General features: G+C 47.1%; 1 protein-coding gene across 50 annotated transcripts in view; it reads left to right on the top strand.

Annotated features, from left to right (window-relative positions):
* The window catches only part of TRERF1 (transcriptional regulating factor 1), a 210138-nt gene that overhangs the window by 155002 nt on the left and 37231 nt on the right, over positions 1-17905 (top strand). For all 50 annotated transcript variants that reach the window (XM_072732096.1, XM_072732079.1, XM_072732032.1 and 47 more), the window contains 2 exons: positions 14306-16000; positions 17475-17521. In XM_072732096.1, coding sequence (XP_072588197.1) covers positions 14564-16000; positions 17475-17521 — 1484 coding nt within the window. In that variant the 5' untranslated portion in view covers positions 14306-14563. The remainder of the gene's footprint in view (positions 1-14305; positions 16001-17474; positions 17522-17905) is intronic.

Raw genomic sequence — 17905 nt, 5'->3', positions numbered from 1 at the left:
ACCTGGTTCAATGACATCCTGCATTTCTGTGGTGCATTCAAGTTCACAAGGCACATTCTCACACAGGTGATGCAGTTCTTCAGCCCACCTTCTACCTGATGTCTGGGGACTGTTTTTGTCCCTGGGCCCCCAGACTGCCCACGCAGCCCCTACCTTCACAGGTGTGGCTGGGGGCTACACGAGCACCTATTCACACCAGTGGTGCTCGGTAATGTGCCCGCGTAAACTAAATGTGATGTGAGCTGATGACCTGTGAATGCAAAAAAGAAATAGAAATGCTGTTTCTGTGAAAAGTGAACTGAAGGCTTTGCAAAGAATTGATCAAAGCAAGCCCCTCCAAGAAAATCCCTGCCCAGACGTGTGCACGACACCTGCTGGAGGCCGTCACTGGGAGGAGAGAGATGAGCCTGCCAGAGGAAGGTGTACTGTGGCTCCTCCACTGGTTGCCCTCACCTTCCAGCTCCTTTTTTACAGATGCCATACTAGAAAATGACACATTGTGGGGTGATTTATGCTTAAAAAACAAATGCAAAGCTCTAGTCAACAGATCTATATACAGAGGCCTGGACCGTGCCTCAAAAGATTAGTAAGATATTTGTGTTTGAACTTAATGAAATTTTAAGGTGTGATTGTAGTGCTTTTAAGTGTACATGCAGGTTTTCCAATGTTTTATGACATGTTTATTTTTGAACAAGTAATAGCTTCCCATGGTTCAATAAATGAGAGAAACATAAAAAGCTGTAAAATGAAGTCTCCTTCTCACTCTCTTCCTATTCAGCCCAGAGACGGCCCCTCCCTCCTCACAGACGACTCTTCCTGGTTTCTTGGATCCTTCCAGATTTTCTTAATGCACAACAACCAACTGTGAATATACAGTGGGTCGCCAGCTATTCATGGATTCCATATTTGCAAATTCTTCTACTCTCTCAAATTTATTTACAACCTCCAAATCAATACCTGGGACACTTTCGAAGTCCTTGGCACACATGCACAGAACAGCAGAACATTTGATTTGCCTGATACCCATTCCCAGCTGAGGCTGACCAGGTGATGCGCTGCCTTCCTGTGGCAGCTCTCATGCTGCCAACACGTGTCTTTTTTCCAGTCAGTTTTGTGCCACATTTTTCACATCCTTGTGCTTCCTGTTGGTTTCGTTGTTCACAGTGGCCCCTAGGTGTGGTGCTGGTGTGCTGGCTTGGGGCTTTCCTCAGTGCAAGGAGGTTGCATGTGACCTATGGAGGAAATACTTACTAGATAAGCTTCATTCAAATAAAAGTTATAGGGCCATTGGCTCTGAGTTTGGTGTTTACAAATCAATATTAAATAAGGTGCCTTGACACAGAAACACACGTAAAACGAGGTTAAGTTCTGATCAGTTGATGGAAATGTTGTGACCAGAGGCTCACAGGGACCTCACCTGTATTTCCCCCAGGAGCAGTGATACAGTACTAAATGATCCGGTGTTCGTAATGACGTCACAAGATATATTACAGCTAATAATGAGAATCGACTATTTACAGATACATAGATACGTGTATATTCTATTTTAACGTTAGCTTTCTATACCCTATTCCTTGATCTTTTTAACAGCTGCATAGTATTTCACCACTTGGTTATTCCATAGAATTCACCTTCAACTGAGAATGCCGTCTCAGGGTGTCTGTGGGAGACTGGTAAGGTAGTGAAGCGCCACAGGTGCAGGTTCCCACCAGGGTCAGGGGTTTGGGGGTACAGTGAAGGACTTGGTACCATGCCTGGCCTGAGGTCAGCATCCCATACACATTAGCCACGTTATCTTTCTTTATCATCTTTCTTTCCCATCTGCTCAGCAGTGTTAGTCTAGCTTGTCATCATGGCTCTGAAGGAGGTCATTGCTGCTGTCCTTCTGACTGCAGCCAGCCCCTCTGCAGTCTGTCTGCACATGGGGCTGGAAGACACCTGGGCATCCTACCTAGGCTTAACCTCGGGCCACACCAGCTTCAAGGGAAGGGGATTGTCTCCTTCACTTCCTGATCCTTTGCCAAACACACAGCGTTGATGTTTGGACAAACTTGTTTGCTGCATCCCGTAAACATTGAGTGGATCCGCTTTGGGCCCAGCATTGGTCGTGGATGGCACAGTGGAGAAGGGAGGGAGAGCTGTACAAACAGAGGTATTCAGAGACATTTCTGTGCCTTTAGAACTTAAAAATCTAGCATTGGTTGAAAAATAGAATACCTGACGTGACTCCCTGATGGAGTCATGTTTCCAACAAGCGGAAGGATGCTTCTCTGGGCCTGTGAATCCTTCCTCTAGGATTTGGTCCTCACACTCTCCAAGGACCCCAGGCTCTTGGGGGCCCCGTTTCTGCCCTCTCATTTCAGCCGCAGGAGCCCCCTGTGGGGGCCTCACCGAAACTACCTGGTCTTGGAGCAGCAAAGGGAGGTTGGTTGGGCAACAGTTTGAGATAGGGCACCTGAGTGGCTCAGTCAGTTGAGCATCTGCCTTTGGCTTTGGTCATGATCAAGCCCTAGGATCCTGAGATCAAGCCCCACATTGGGCTCCCTGCTCAGTCGGGAGTCTGTTTCTCTCTCTGCCTCTTCCCGCACCTCCTGCTTGTGCTCTTACTTGCTGTCTCTCTCTCTCTTTCAAATAAATAAAATCTTTAACAATATATATGCAAGAATTTGGAACAGTGAGGTAATGAGGACCAGTGACCAACAGGATATCAGACTTGGGCAAGTCCAGATAGGTTTGGGGGCTTCCCAGGATGTGAAGGATTACCAAAGGAGGGAGCAAATCCAGACCCTCTTGATTCTCTGAGGCCTGTTGGTAGTCATTTGGGTAGATGGAAACCAACTTTTATGACCCTCTCATCATCCACATACAGAACTCAACAGTGGGAATCTCAGGTGAAGGGTTTGTTGGGAATGTTCACTTCCATCTTTATAACATTGAATTCTTGGAAGCATGTGTAAATTAAAGCATACCATTTTTTCTTTACCTTGGCATGCTGTGATGTGAACCAAGGTCCTCCTGACAAAACTGGTCTCCGCCGCTCCATCAGCTTGTCTCTTGCAGGATGTTCACTCCTGTGGTCTGTTCACTATTTGGTTCCCTGAGCTCAGCAGCTTCCCGAGAACCCTGGGATGAGGAGCCCTCTAATTTGTTGGTGGCCGACCTCCCTTCACACAATGAGGGACAAATGAGACATCTCAGAGCAGCCAAGTCACTGAGTCAAAGCTTGGTCAGGAGGATGCAGGGTGACAAGGAAGTTTGAGGTAGGCTGTGACGCCCTCTGGATTCCCTGAGCACACATCTAGTTAGCACAGTGCCACACACAAGGCATAGGCTGGGTCCCAGAGCTGAACAGGATGGGCCTCTGGCTGCCCCCAGAATTAGAAAGGTGGGGGCGTGAGCCATGATGATGGGCTAGAATCCAACCTACAGAGGCTTGGAGAAGGCAGCCACTCAGGAAATACCTCTGGGATGGCCTCCAGGTCCAGACACAGAAGTCCCTCTGACTTGTTTCTTGACTCCCAGAATTTCCCCAGAAGTCTTAGAGTTCTAGCCCAAGAGGGCTGTGGGGTTGCTTGTCTTAGCCCCCTTATCTTACAAGAGAAGAGCCTAGGGGCTGCGGCATCGCCCCAAGTGGGGGCTGTGTTGCTGCTGCTGCGTACAGAATGCCCACATATGGCACTGACATCATAACCCGGTGAACCTCGTCTGAAATGCCGGCAGGAGAGCCAAAGAGACCCCAAGCACAAAGGACGCCAAGGCACAATTATTTCATGTATAAGGGAGCATCGCTTACTTTGTTACCCAGTAAACTGTAAGCTGTTTTCCAGAAAGGAGTGTGTTTTCCCCAAGACACCCACCCCATCTTTGAAACCTTGGATGTCCAGAGGCATTTGCTTTTTAGATAGACATCAAACTCTAAAGGCCACAGACCAGAACTAAATCAGCTGCTCCTTTGGGGAACTGAACCCTTGACCAAGCAGCCTACTTAGGGTCCTAAGGCAGGAGAGCCTTCGGGTTGGTGCTATCCAGGTGGCAGTATAGGCTGCTCCCTCCTCACCATCCCCTGCAAAGGAAACCAGTCTCTGTCACTCACTGCTTGGGGTTTGAGTGATAGATAGGAATGGAGCACTCAGGTGCTTGACTTGTGTCTTCTTAAATTTATAATTCACTCTGAGGCTGGAAGCAGAATACAGGAGTCAGCTCTTCCCACCAGCCAGCACCCTTTCCAGTCTATCTTCATCCCCCATACTCCCTAGGGCTGCGTCAGAACAGCTGGAGAATCTTCCATTCTCCCTGCCCTGCTCTGCCCTGGACAGCTTCAGGGATGGGAATCCTTTCTGGGCTGCAGTCCTAAGTGTTGATTCACAAAGCCCGTGTCCTTGGGGGCAGGAGTGGTCCCAGGCCCTGACCACCCCCACTCCCACCAGCAAGGGTCTGCCCACTGTGCCTCCTGAGCCCTGGTTGAAGTGCCGCCCCCCTGCCTCCCCACCCCCTAGAGGCCCCCCTCTGTCTCCTCTTTGTGAAGTTCCTTGGAGTCTTTAGGAAGCCCTGAGCTTAAAAGATTCAGGCTGTTGGGTTTGTATCTCTTCTAGCAGAGTCCTTGCACAGTAGGTCCTTGCCGTGAGGCTGTATGAAAGAATATAAAGGACGGGCAGGGCACAGATGCTGGTCTGCAGGCCGTGAAGTCCCTAGCCCACTTGGCTGAACATCTCTTAAGGCCTGCGGCTACGACCTGGTCGAGTCTTCAGGCACAGATCCGTCTTCATTATGGTTGCTGGTCGATTCTGAAATCTTCCTAGCAACTCCTCCTTAGGAGAAACATGTAATTATGGAGTAACTCAGGGCCTCACCTATGGCTTGTTCAGTTGATTCCCCTGACCCGCCTCCTCTCTGCAGACCCCTTGGCTGTAGCATCTCTCAACCTCCCCATCACCTGGAGGGGTCAGCTGCAGTGGGGAAGAGCCTTCATGGAAGGAGTCAGGCAGCCCATGTGGACCTTGGCCCTGGCATCCCTCCCACCCCCAGAGCCTATTACATCTCTCCCTTGACGTCTAAGGAACCCTGTGTTTAGGGTAGAAGTTTCCTGCACTGCCTCCACAGGTCACTTTCTTTCTGAGATATAACTGATTTTATCTATCCTGATGTGATAAACATGGATCCCCCTGGGTGCATATGAGCAGGTCCCACTCTAGTCTCCCAGAGCATATAATATGTGCTGTTATGTCATGTGCTAGGAAGTCAGGAAGGCCTGGGTCACATCAGTTGCCTTCTCCGTCCTGGAGGAGAGAAACACCACATAGTGGGCTCTAAGCTGTGTGCATTCACCCCTGAACAGTTGTCCAGTCCTCACCTTGAATACTAATTAGATGCTTAACCATTAATTTCAGCCACTACAAGTTGATAAAAGATGTGGCAGAAATTTTATGGATTTTGTTAAGGCTCCATCCAGAAAAACTTGACTTTAATTATCTGGATACATAAAAGTATGGCTGAGATCCAGAATAGGGCAAATTACCTGCCCAGGTTCACACAGAGAGTCAGTGGAGCCAAAGCTGAATCTCCTGTTTGCTCCTCCAGCACCTCTCTGTTTGTACCATATTCACAGAATCAATGCCCATGTTTCTAATATCCCTACCCAGACCTACCCATTTATGGGGGAGAGTGGTTTGAAAAACTACATACAGGAATATATCAAGGCACACTCAGACCATGGCTGCCTCCTCCAGGAAGCCATCCTCTATTCCTGTGATCTCTTATCTCCCCACATCCTCGACACCCACATCCCTTATGCCAGCCAGGGAAGGAGAGAAGAAATGACATGTGGCAGTCACCCAGGGAAGACAGTGTTAATTCCCTGGTCAAGGACTACTGTTAGCCCAGAGGAGTGAGCGATGGCAGTTAGGACCAGTACCCTGCACATTAGAAAGTGAAATATCTCCAATCACTGTTACCTGGTGGAGAGCTGTCCACAGGAAGCAAAATCCAAACTCGGTTTTGCAAATTCCCAGGCTGTGAGTCAGGCTTCTTCCTGGTTCCTGGGCTTGGAGGGACAGTTGATGCCACAAGGTAAATCTGAAAGAGGGAGAAATAAGTGTCCCTTGGGGGCCAAAGGAAGTCTTGGAGATCCTCCCACAGCAGAGAGTCAGCAGAGACCCAGGGCAGGGAGCAGCGAGCGGCCAAGGAAAGGAGCAGACCAGTCACTCTTCGAGGGGGAATGTTTCGGTGCTAATAGCCATCATTGGCAGAACTCGTCCACGGTAATTGGGTTACAGGATTATAAAATACCCACCGGCTTTATTTAAAAGACTAATCAGAAAGCATTTAGAACAACAACATTGCTATAAAGGAGGCCGTGAACTGCGGGCCCACGCCTTGGAGAACTGCCCTTAGCCTCTGCCTCCTTTGGGAATCTGGGGAGAAAGCTGGAGTGAGAAGAATCCCAGGAGAACCCAAATAAAAGCTCCTCTGATAGACCTGAGAGGAAGGCTTGCCCCGAACCCAAGCCAAGTTATTTGGGGGATTGTGTATACAGTCTCCGAATGATGATCCAATGTCGGAAAAAGGAAACTCTTTTTGGTTTTTCTTCCTCCAACAAGCGGTGGTGGTCTGGCGGGAGCAGGGTGTTACCCCTGCTAAATTATAAGCAAACGAGTCCTGCTGATTCCTTGGCCAAAGTCAACTTCCTCCCTCTCTCTCTTTCTGGTTCAAAGGAGAGCCCTTTTGGACAAATACCCTCCTTGCAGATTGTGCTCTGTCTCCTGATACTCCTGGGGGTGCGGGGTTGGGGGGGCTTTGAAGGGCTAGAATAGGACTCTGCAGACTTTGGCTGGGGCCAAACACAGCCTGAACCTAGTTTTATACCACCTAAGGAAGGGTTTTTACATTTTTACGGGGTTGAAGAAAAATCAGGAGAATTCAAATTTCAGTGTCCGTGAATAGAGTTGTATTGGAACACAACCATGCCTATTCATGTATATATCGTTGTATGGCTGCTTTCACGCAGCTGCAAAGTGGTGACAGATTGTATGGCCCACAAACCTGAGAATATTTACCAGCTGGCCCTGTACAGAAGAACTCCTGTGCCAAAAAAAAGTCGGTGCAGAGCATTATCTACATTATCCCTTGAATCTGGTGCTGTAGGGCACTTGACCCAAAACAGAAAAGAATAGATTCTGTCCCTGGGTCCCTGTCAGGGGTGAAGTGCTCTCCGTCTCATTTGTTTGACTCAGTGTCTCAATTCAATGAGCGTGGACTGAGCATCTGCTGTATCCCAGTCACTGGGACACAAGATGAGGAGGATGCCATCCCTGCCTTGGAATGACTGGACAGCCAGTGGGCAGATGGGCATGGAAGCAAGCCGTGTGGCTATAATGCTTCCATGCGAAATGGAGGGGGCACCTTGGGTTCTGAGTAAGCCTCCATTTGTTGATTCCAATCTGGAATCCCGGAGTCTTGCTCTAAGGAAGAAATTGATCAAAGAAATGTGAAAGTAGTAGTTCTGTTAATTAGTTCATGAGTGAAAAAGCTCCTGATGCCAGTTACCCAATAGGAAATGTTTCCCATAATGAGCAAAGTAGTAACCTTATTAGAAAAGTCATTAAGACTTGAATCCTGAGATGGTTTTATGACAATTTTAGGAGATCAGTTAATCTACCAAGAAGAATAGTTTCTCAGTTGTAAATGGTATATTTAAGATACCTTTTGGGGTGCCTAAGTGGCTCAGTCGGTTTAAGCATCTGCCTTCAGCTCAGGTCATGATCTCAGGGTCCTGGGATCGAGTCCTGCTTTGGGCTCCCTGCTCAGTGGGGAGTCTGCTTCTCCCTCCCTCTGCCACTCCCCTCTGCTCATGCTCTCTCTCCCAAATAAATAAATAAAAATCTTTAAAAACCAAAAGGCTTTTGACAAGATGTTAAACTGCGGCATGCTACTGTCTTTGCAAAAGGCATGGAGGCAGGGGTGTGTATAAGCATTCTTATATGAGCATGAAATGTTCCTAAAACACACAAGAATCTGAGTGATTATCCCAAGAAGGCTGGGCTGCTGGGTATATGGGAATAAGGATAAGAAGAAACCTTTTCACATATACCTTTTAAAAAAATTTTTGCTCTAACTTTTCACTTTCTTTTTAAGCATTTAGTTATTTCAGGTAATTTTCATTCTTTTGTATACTCTGTTATGCCTTTTGAATTTAGAACCACATAAATATAGTTCCTATTTAAGAGATAGATAGATAGATATAAATTTTACACAGAAAGTATTTAAGTTTTGGGAGAAATTAATTAAAAATTTAAAATATATAAATTTAACATTTCTGGGCCTCACCTTCTGAATCTGTCCTGTAGGGAGACTAGATGAGCTTTATGGGAGTCTTCCAACTGGAGAGGACATCAGACTCAACGGAGGGCCCATTAAAACACAGATTGCATGTCCCCCAACCAAGTTTCTGATTCAGTGGGTCTGGAGCCAAGAATAAGTACTTATAACAAGTTCCCGTGTGATGCTTATGCTGCTGACCCAGGAACCACATTTTGGGAGCCTACTTCTGACTTTGTAGGGTTTTGTACTTGTAAATAAACTACATTTCCAGTTCTGAAAAATACTAGGGAATAAAGAATAGATTCCTGTAGCTCAGAGCACAAAGCAGACACATCAACCAAAGTAAAATTATCTAGCTTCCATTCCACCCACAGGGGCATGGTAGAGGGACATGAAATCAGGTCATGGTCAAAATCTGGTGAGTTTCGGTAAGTAATTCTTCCTGTGGGAGGTAATGTGGTGCAAAGCCTTTGGGGGTAGGGTGAAGTGGTGAGATTTAAGCTAGGCAGGGCATTCTGTTACCACCAAGCCTGATGCCCACAGGATAACATTGCTGGAGGTTATTTTAAAGCTCCCACAGTTCATCCCTGCCATACAAGTTCAGTCAGATCATGAGTTCTTGACATAGACACCTGAACCTGACTTGATGCTTTTGTACACACCATTCCTTCAGCCAGAACACCCTTCCTGGTCCTCTCATCTCTGTATGAACCCTATTTGTCCATCAAGATCCAAGTAGATCTAACTGTTCTCCATAAGAACTTAACATTCATTCCCTGCCTCTCTCTCTCTCTGTGTGACTATCATAAATCAATCAATCAATCAATAAATCAATCAATCAATCAATCAATCAATAAATAAATAAATAAATAAAAATTTAAAATAAAAAAGACACTGAGTGTCTTTTTATGCTGATACCAATTCAGTGGGACACTTGATCATTGTTATCTTAATTTTTTTTCATTCATCAATTCACTCATTCAACAAATATCACCCTCCTTCAACGGATCTTTATTGGAGGGCCTACAGTATGCTGGGCATTATGGTAGGTTTTGGGAACAGAATAATAGGCAAAAATAGACGTGGTCCCTGCTCTAGTAGTTAGAGATCCATTAATCAAATAATGGCACTGGTGGAAGTACAATTACAGACTAAGAAGATGGGTTTGAAAGAAAGGAATGTGTAAGAAATGACCCTGATGTTGACGTTGACCTGTGGTTACGGTCAGAGTAGACTTTCTTAGGAAATAGAGTCTGGGTTGAGATCTGAATGAGGAATCCCCGGGATGTGACTAGGTAAAGAGAATATGGGAAAAGGCACAGCTCTCAAAAGTTAGGGGCGTGGGGGGACACCAGCATGTACAAAGGTCCTGTTGTGGGAGGCAGTGTGGCAGCTTCAGGAAACTGAGAGAAGACCAGAATGGCCGGGGTGGTGTGATGAGAAGGGGGTAAAGAACAAAGTAAAGGAGAGCTACATTGCCAGACTGGGACAAACTGTCCAATCAGCCTTGTTCATGATTTTGATTTGTAACCTAAGAGCGCTAGGATGCCATCAAAGGATTTTGGTCAGTGATGAGATCAGTTATGGTTTTTGTTTTGTTTTGTTTTGTTTTGTTTTGTTTTAAGATTTATTTATTTATTTATGATAGATATATATATAGAGAGAGAGAGGCAGAGACACAGGAGGAGGGAGAAGCAGGCTTCACGCCAGGAGCCCGACGTGGGACTCGATCCCGGGACCCCAGGATCACACCCGGGCCGAAGGCAGGCGCCAAACTGCTGAGCCACCCAGGGATCCCCCAGAGTTATGTTTTAAAAGTTCATTCTGCTGCTGCTGGCTGGAGCATGGACAAGACCAAAAGCAGTTGGAAGGCTGTTGGGATAGTCTGGAAGACAAATGAGGAGTCTTAGATTAAGGTGATAGTAATAGAACTGGAGGAAAAGGGATGCAGTTAAGAAAATATTAGGAGGTAAATTGCTTCCCTATCATATTGTAGTGGTTGGTTAAGGAAGAGAGAGGAGTCAAGGGCAAGAGTTATTACAGGAGCGTCCATTCTGGGGAATATGAGGTTGACTTTGCCTTTGAGCACGGAAGTAGACTTTGGGGTAGGCAACTGAGCAGGAGCCCAGACCCTCTGGTCTGGAAGTGGTGATTGCAAGTCAGCAAGGTAGAATGGTAAGTGAGGATGTCAAGGGGGAGAGCTTGTGTGAGAAAAGGCGGGGGGTCTCCTCTTACTGGGTGGTAAGCCCCTGCAGGAGAGTCACTTCCCTTTGGCAGCACAAGGGGCATGTTTCTCTCATTTCTCCTTCTGTTCTGCTCACCATCATCCAAGTTCAGGTCTTAATTATGTCTAACCTGGATGCAGTGAGAGCCTGCTGATCCATCGCTTCTCAAATTTTAATCTGCACACAAATCACTTGAGGGTCCTGATAAAATACAGATCCTGATTGAATACATGTAGGCGGAAGCCTGAGATTCTGAAATTCTGGCAAGCTCACAGGTGATACAGACGTAATTTTCAGGAGGGGAGCTGGTCTCCCTGCTCCTGAAACTTATAGCGCCATCAAACCTGACGTCCTTGTGCCTCTGCTCAGAAGCCTTCAACAGCCATTCATGGTCACATTCAGGATCTACTCCAGCTCTCTTTGGCCAACCATGGTTTCTTCCCACTGCTTCTCTTCATCCATCCTTCATTCTACCAAACCAAACCAAACCAAATCCCTTGCTCTGAATTTGTTCATCTCTCATCTTTTAGGAAGGGACAGAGACCAACTCAGTCTAGCTCCCAGTTGGAGGGGGCTACTGCAGTGGTCTTAAAATCTCCCATGAAAGAATGCGGTAAACGTAATGACCCTCCTCACACATTTTCAAGTTTACACCTACATTTTTTATCATACATTTGCAGAAGATGCAAGCTCCAGGATATTGTAAACATTGATATTTTTAAGTAAAACTATTACATCATTGTTTTAAATTTATCCAGTAGAATCTAAGCACAACAGGCATTTGATATCTACCATCATCCGTTTTAAAAATGCATGAACATGCTCTTCACTAATAGTGTTCCTTTTTCTTCTTGAAATTTTATTTCTGTTCACTTCCCCAGTGGAATTTTATCCTAATGGAATATGTGTAATCTATTTCATGCTTAAAACTCTTTCGTTTGTTTCCCTATCACATTTCTCTGTAGCGATTTTATATAAAATGAAAACTTCTTTAATTTCCTGAAATCATAAAACTCTGAGTATTAAAATTTTCTTCTGGTCTGAGTTATTGTTAACAATTATTAATAGGGGCAGCCTGGGTGGCTCAGCGGTTTAGCACCACCTTCAGTCCAGGCGTGATCCTGGAGACCCGGGATCGAGTCCCACGTTGGGCTCCCTGCATGGAGCCTGCTTCTCCCTCTGCCTGTGTTTCTGCCTCTCTCTCGCTCTCTCTCTCTTTCTCTGTGTGTGTGTGTGTGTCTCTCATGAGTAAATAAATAAAAATCTTTAAAAAAATTATTAATGGGACACGATTAATCAAAATAACACAAATGTATTATTAATTTGGATGAATTATTAATAAACACAAAAACTAAAATTATACTGAAGATGCATCTCTTAGTGAGATGATAATGCTGGATGACTTTTTAAAATAAAATTTATTGACTTACAACACACATACCTACATGTGCCAGGTCAGAGCGTTCAGCTTGAATTATCCAAGTAAACACACTCATACAGTTACCACCATGTCCAGAAATAGAATATTGCTGGCTTTGGGTTATTTCTTCAGTTTGTTTTTATATCCATGGAAGAATATTACATATTGTATGAGATATGAGACAGGGGCCAAGATTGATTACATTTCCATTTTTTATTCATATATATGTACGCCCTGAATATCCTCAGTTGCATGTACTGATAGAAATAGAAGTTTTGTTAAAACAGGATCATTTATAAAAAAAAAAAAAATTTAAAAAAAAAGGGATTCCCTGGGTGGCGCAGTGGTTTAGTGCCTGCCTGCCTTTGGCCCAGGGCGTGATCTTGGAGACCCGGGATTGAATCCCACGTCGGGTTCCCGGCGCATGGAGCCTGCTTCTCCGTCTGCCTGTGTCTCTGCCTCTCTCTCTCTGTGTGTGACTATCATAAATAAATAAATAAATACATACATACATACATACATACATACATAAAAATTTTAAATAAAAAAATAAAACAGAATCACTTGGGATCCCTGGGTGGCTCAGTGGTTTAGCGCCTGCCTTCAGCTCAGGGTGTGATCCTGGAGTCCCAGCCCCTCTCTCTGTGTCTCTCGTGAATAAATAGATAAAATCTTTAAAAAAAAAAAAAAAGATCACTCAGTTTTTGATCTGCTTTGAGTTATATACTGAATATCACATAGCGATTTATCACTAACAGACTTTAATTACTTCTACTAGGTCTTCCTATTATTATTAATAATAATAAGGAATTGGAAACCATCCAGTTTCAAAGAAGATTCACTTCTCATTTATTAGAGTTGCTGGTTTTCTCAGCTTTCTAGATGTCGCTTTACATGGTGGCCAGGAGTGGGGCAGGCTGCTGGGGCGATAATAAGCCCAGTTAAGATTTGGGATGAGGTGAGTAAGAGGTCTGTCTTTCTTTTGTAGAGAAGGAAGGCATTTGTGAGAGTGCAGGTATTAAAGGTCAACTTGTACCTTTGTCACCAATCAGTTCCAGAAAACAGCTTCTATGGAAGTTTGAGGCCCTGGGAATTAAGAGAAACAAAAACTCTCTCTTAAAACTTTGAGTGCGTATGTAGTGCTTGGAAAGTGTTCGTGTACTCCCAGGAATCTACAGACCCTAATTAGAAGTCCCCTAAAGAACCTATATGACTCAAACCAGACTAAACCAGTCTCCCCACATTTCCTAGTTCGTGGTTCTAAGACTTGTCTCAGTATGGTTTTTTGTGCCAGGTCAGCACTGTGTGTAGATGTTTCCTTGAGCAGGGACCTCAGAAAGCAGGGAATTGTGTTGACCAGACAGGCAAACTAATGTGTTAGCAATACTCCTCCTTCAAACTTTCTCCAATTCCATTCTTATTCTCAGATAAGATGAGTTCCCTTATCTGTTATTTTTACCTTTTTATTACGTGCGTACTTAATCATGTGACCCGTCATCACCTTTTCTAACCATAAACATCTCAAGAGCTGAGGCTTGTCTTAATCATTTCCTGGCATTGTGCCTTACACTTAGTAGGTGTCGAATAAGTATTTGTTGAGCAGATAAGTTGATAAATGAATGTCTTAAACGTCTTCACATCCCCTGCAGATCCTAGAGTCCCAGATGAATGGAAGGATTAATCAGTGAGTAAAACAATGAATTAACAAATCAATGAACTAACGAGGCATTGAGCAATGGGCTTTGAAAGAGAGTTCACTACTCACATGAGGGTCCAGATATGCAGAATTGGGGTAAATGGTGTGCAGTGTACAAAACAGGCTACTCCAAATCAAGTCTCCTGTTTTGTATTTAATTCTCTAACCGGGGCAGCCTGGGTGGCTCAGCGGTTTAGTGCCGCCTTCAGCCCAAGGCCTGATCCTGGAGTCCCCGGATGAGTCCTGCATTGGGCTCCCTGCATGGCACCTGCTTCTCCCTTTGCCTGTGTCTCTGCCCCTCTCTTTCCCTCTCCCTCCCTCTCTCTGTCTCATTAATAAATAAATAAAATCTTTAGAAAAAAAAATTCTCTAATTGGTCAGTGTAGATGTAATTGTTCTTACCAGAACATCCAAGTAAGGGCACCTAGGTGGCTTAGTCGGTTGGGCATCTGCCTTTGGCTCAGATCATGGTCCTAGGGTCCTAGGATCGAGCCCCACGTCCAGCTCCCTGCTCAGTGGAGAGACTGCTTCTCCCTCGCCCTCTGGCTACTGCTCCCTCTGCTTGTGTTCTTTCTCTCTGTCAAATACGTAAAATCTAAAAAAGCATCCACTTAAATCCTGTCCTGTGCTTTGCACTTTGTCTTGCAGGTGTGAGTGGCATCTCTGCACCACGGTGGTGTTTAGTCCATACCTCAGCCCACGTGAGGATGTAAAGCCCCCCACTCTGCACATGAGTGGTACAGGCCAACAGGAACATCTGGCTGCAGCCACGTTCACCGACATGTCAGCCGTGGAATAGTGTGGACGCCTTCTCTCAGCTTCTCAGGGTCTCAGTCCTTTTGGGTTTGTCTCATTGACCTTTTTTTATGGTTTTGTGGCTGGACATTCACGGCCAAGGCAGGCACCATGGGGGATCAGCAGCTGTACAAGACCAATCACGTGGCCCACAGTGGTGAGAACCTTTTCTACCAACAGCCACCGCTTGGCATCCATGGTGGGCTGAACCACAACTATGGGAATACGGTCACAGGGGCTGGAATGGATGCCCCGCAGGCGTCACCCATCTCCCCCCACTTCCCTCAAGATACTCGGGATGGTCTAGGCTTGCCTGTTGGTTCCAAAAACGTTGGCCAAGTGGATCCCTCAAGGCAGGGAGGGTGGGGAGGTCATACTGGGCCTGGAAACCACGTCCAGCTACGCAGCAACCTGACCAACTCTAACATGGTGTGGGGGACACCGGCCCAGGCTGAGCCCGCCGATGGCTACCAATATACCTACTCCCAGGCCAGCGAGATCCGGACCCAGAAACTCACCAGCGGTGTCCTGCACAAGCTAGACTCCTTCACCCAGGTGTTCGCCAACCAAAACCTGCGAATTCAGGTCAACAATATGGCCCAGGTGCTGCACACCCAGTCGGCAGTGATGGACGGAGCCCCTGACAGCGCCCTCCGACAGCTGCTGTCCCAGAAGCCCATGGAGCCCCCAGCGCCGGCTCTTCCTGCTCGCTACCAGCAGGTGCCCCAGCAGGCTCACCCTGGTTTCCCCAGTGGGCTGTCCAAACCAACTCTTCAGGTGGGGCCACACGCTAGCCAGGGCCACCTGTATTATGACTACCAGCAGCCACTGGCTCAGATGCCAGTGCAGGGAGGACAGCCACTGCAAGCCCCTCAGGTGCTGTCCCAGCACATGCAGCAGATGCAGCAGCACCAGTATTACCCGCCGCCACAGCAGCAACAGCAGCAGGCCGGGCAGCAGCATATGTCCCTGCAGGAAATGCAGCAGCAGCAGCAGATCCGCCCGCCACAGCCTCAGCAGCAGCAGCAACAGCAGCTGCAGCTGCAGCAGCGGCAGGGTCCGATGCAGATACCTCAGTATTACCAGTCCCAACCCATGATGCAGCACTTGCAAGAACAGCAGCAGCAGCAACAGCAGCAAATGCACCTACAGCCCCCTTCGTATCACAGGGACCCCCACCAGTATGCCCCGGAGCAGGCGCATGCCGTCCAGCTGATCCAGCTGGGCTCCATGCCCCAGTACTACTACCAGGAGCCCCAGCAGCCCTACGGCCACCCCCTCTGCCAGCAGAGCCACCTGCCCCAGCACCAGCAGCGCGAGGACAGTCAGCCCAAGACTTACCCAAGCGACAGGCAGGCCCAGACCATGCTGAGCTCCCACGGCGACCTGGGGCCTCCCGATGCAGGAATGGGAGATCCGGCAAGCTCGGACCTGAACCGGCTCGCCGGGGCTCTCCCCCATCGGCCGCTCCTATCCCCCAGCGGGATCCACCTCAACAACATGGGGCCTCAGCACCAGCAGCTGTCTCCCAGTGCCCTGTGGCCCCAGGTATTCTCATGGTGGGCGCAGCTTGGAGGATCTTGGTGTGCTATAGCGCCGGCCAGAGCAGAGTCTAGGTCGTGCCCACCCCTCTCACCAGCCCCTCCAGTGCTTTTGTTCTTTATCCACACCACGAACCTTAATGCACATGTGCTTGATGCTGTCTGTGCCAGGCACATGGAATGCAGGATCAATTTCAATTCAGTCCTTTGCCCAGTGAGCTTACAGTCTTGCTGCAGCAATGTCCATAATACCATACAAGGTCCTGAATGATGCATGTAGTGGTCAAGGCTTGACTCGGGGGCCCAGGGACCACACAGGGGGTGGGGATGGGGGTCTGGCCCCCTTAGGTCTGAATCCTCAGGGAATTCCTTTGTGAAACTGTTCCCCCTTTGGGAAGGTGACCAAATTATGACAGCATTTCTCCAAGTATATTGCTCCGACCAGGAATACCATAGAATGTTTAATAGATAAGGTGGGGATGGGGGGTGGGGTGAGTTCTCCAGATAAATACATTGGAGGATTCCTATAGAGAATCTGGTTGCAACGCTGAGGGGCTTCTCAGAGCCTGTGCTATGCTGATGTGTGTGTGTTGTGCGTCTCCCAGAGATGAGACTCTGAGCTGCCCTCAGGATCCAGGCAGGTAAAGTGAGTAATAAAAGTGACTTGTTAAAAAAAAAAATTTTTTTTTTTTAAAGTGACTCGTTAGGAGACAGTGAGGAATGGTGCCAGCTGTGGTGGCCTGGAAGGTAGATGCCCCATCTGATGGTGTTCTTATTCAGGACTTTTCAAAAAACAATCTAGCCAGATAAAGATCGTCCGCAGATCTGTGGGCCGTGGTCATTAACCGTTTGTTTCTCAGATGTATTTGCCACAAGAAGGTTCCTGTGTGCTGGGCACTGCTCATGCCCTGTCATGTTCCTGGGAGCTACACTCGTATGACATCAGGCTCCGGGGAGAAGGAAACCTTGAATGGGATCAGGGTAGATGGAGAGAGGGCTCTGATGGAGGCTGGAGACGAGCTCTCCTTGACCCTATCTTGTTTGAGACCCAGGCCCAGTGGTAACTGGGGGAGCCTTTTTGAATATAAGAATAAGGTGACATGGCCACAGCTGACCTGACCAGCAGGAGATCTCTGGGCATGATGCTGTGTTATGCAGTTCTCTTGTTCCATGCCTCTCTCGGGAATGGAGCCTATCTATGCACACAGTGGTGGATGGGGAGAAAAGGAAGGAACGAGGTAGGGGATTGAGTCCTGGCGAGCTGGTGGCTTGGTGGCAGCTGCCGAAGTGGGTGTGTTACTGAGTTGGGGGGCTTGGGGAAGCGAGGGAAAGAAGTGAACGACCTGCTGGCCCTGTGAGCTGGGGGAAGCATACTAGAAGTGCAGGCCCTGGGATTCCCTGAGCTCAATGATTCCTCCCGTCAGAAACACACTTTTTTCTCTTTCTTCTTTCTTCCGGTGTCCTGCATGGCTCAAAATTAGATGCACCTACCTGATGGCAGAGCCCAGCCAGGGTCCCCCGAGTCAAGGTAGGATGGATGCAAGAAGGCATGTTGGCATTTTGGGAGACTGGGAGGTGTTCCTGGGTTGTCTATCAAGATTCATTTTCAAATTCAAAGTCAGTTTCTCAAAGAAGTTTATAATAAGAATAGCAGCTATTGTGTTTGAGTGTTTACTGTGTGCTAGGCACTCTCTATTTTGTGTAATAAAGCAACTCCAGTGATGGTGGGTAGGATTACCATGTGCCTAGCACATAGTAAGCACTTGACCATTCTTAGTTGCGTTCCTGTGACTTTACAGATGAGAAAACAGGCTCAGAGCTTAGATTTGTACATCAAGTAAGTGGCAATATTGGGATTGACTCCGAAGGCCATGTTCTGTCCACCAGTCAGTATTTATTGAATACCTACTGA

Source organism: Vulpes vulpes, chromosome 1 (assembly GCF_048418805.1).
Source record: "Vulpes vulpes isolate BD-2025 chromosome 1, VulVul3, whole genome shotgun sequence".
NCBI lineage: Eukaryota > Metazoa > Chordata > Mammalia > Carnivora > Canidae > Vulpes > Vulpes vulpes.
The sequence above is the reverse complement of the archived record's forward strand: the minus strand, read 5'-3'. Positions and strand labels throughout refer to the sequence as shown.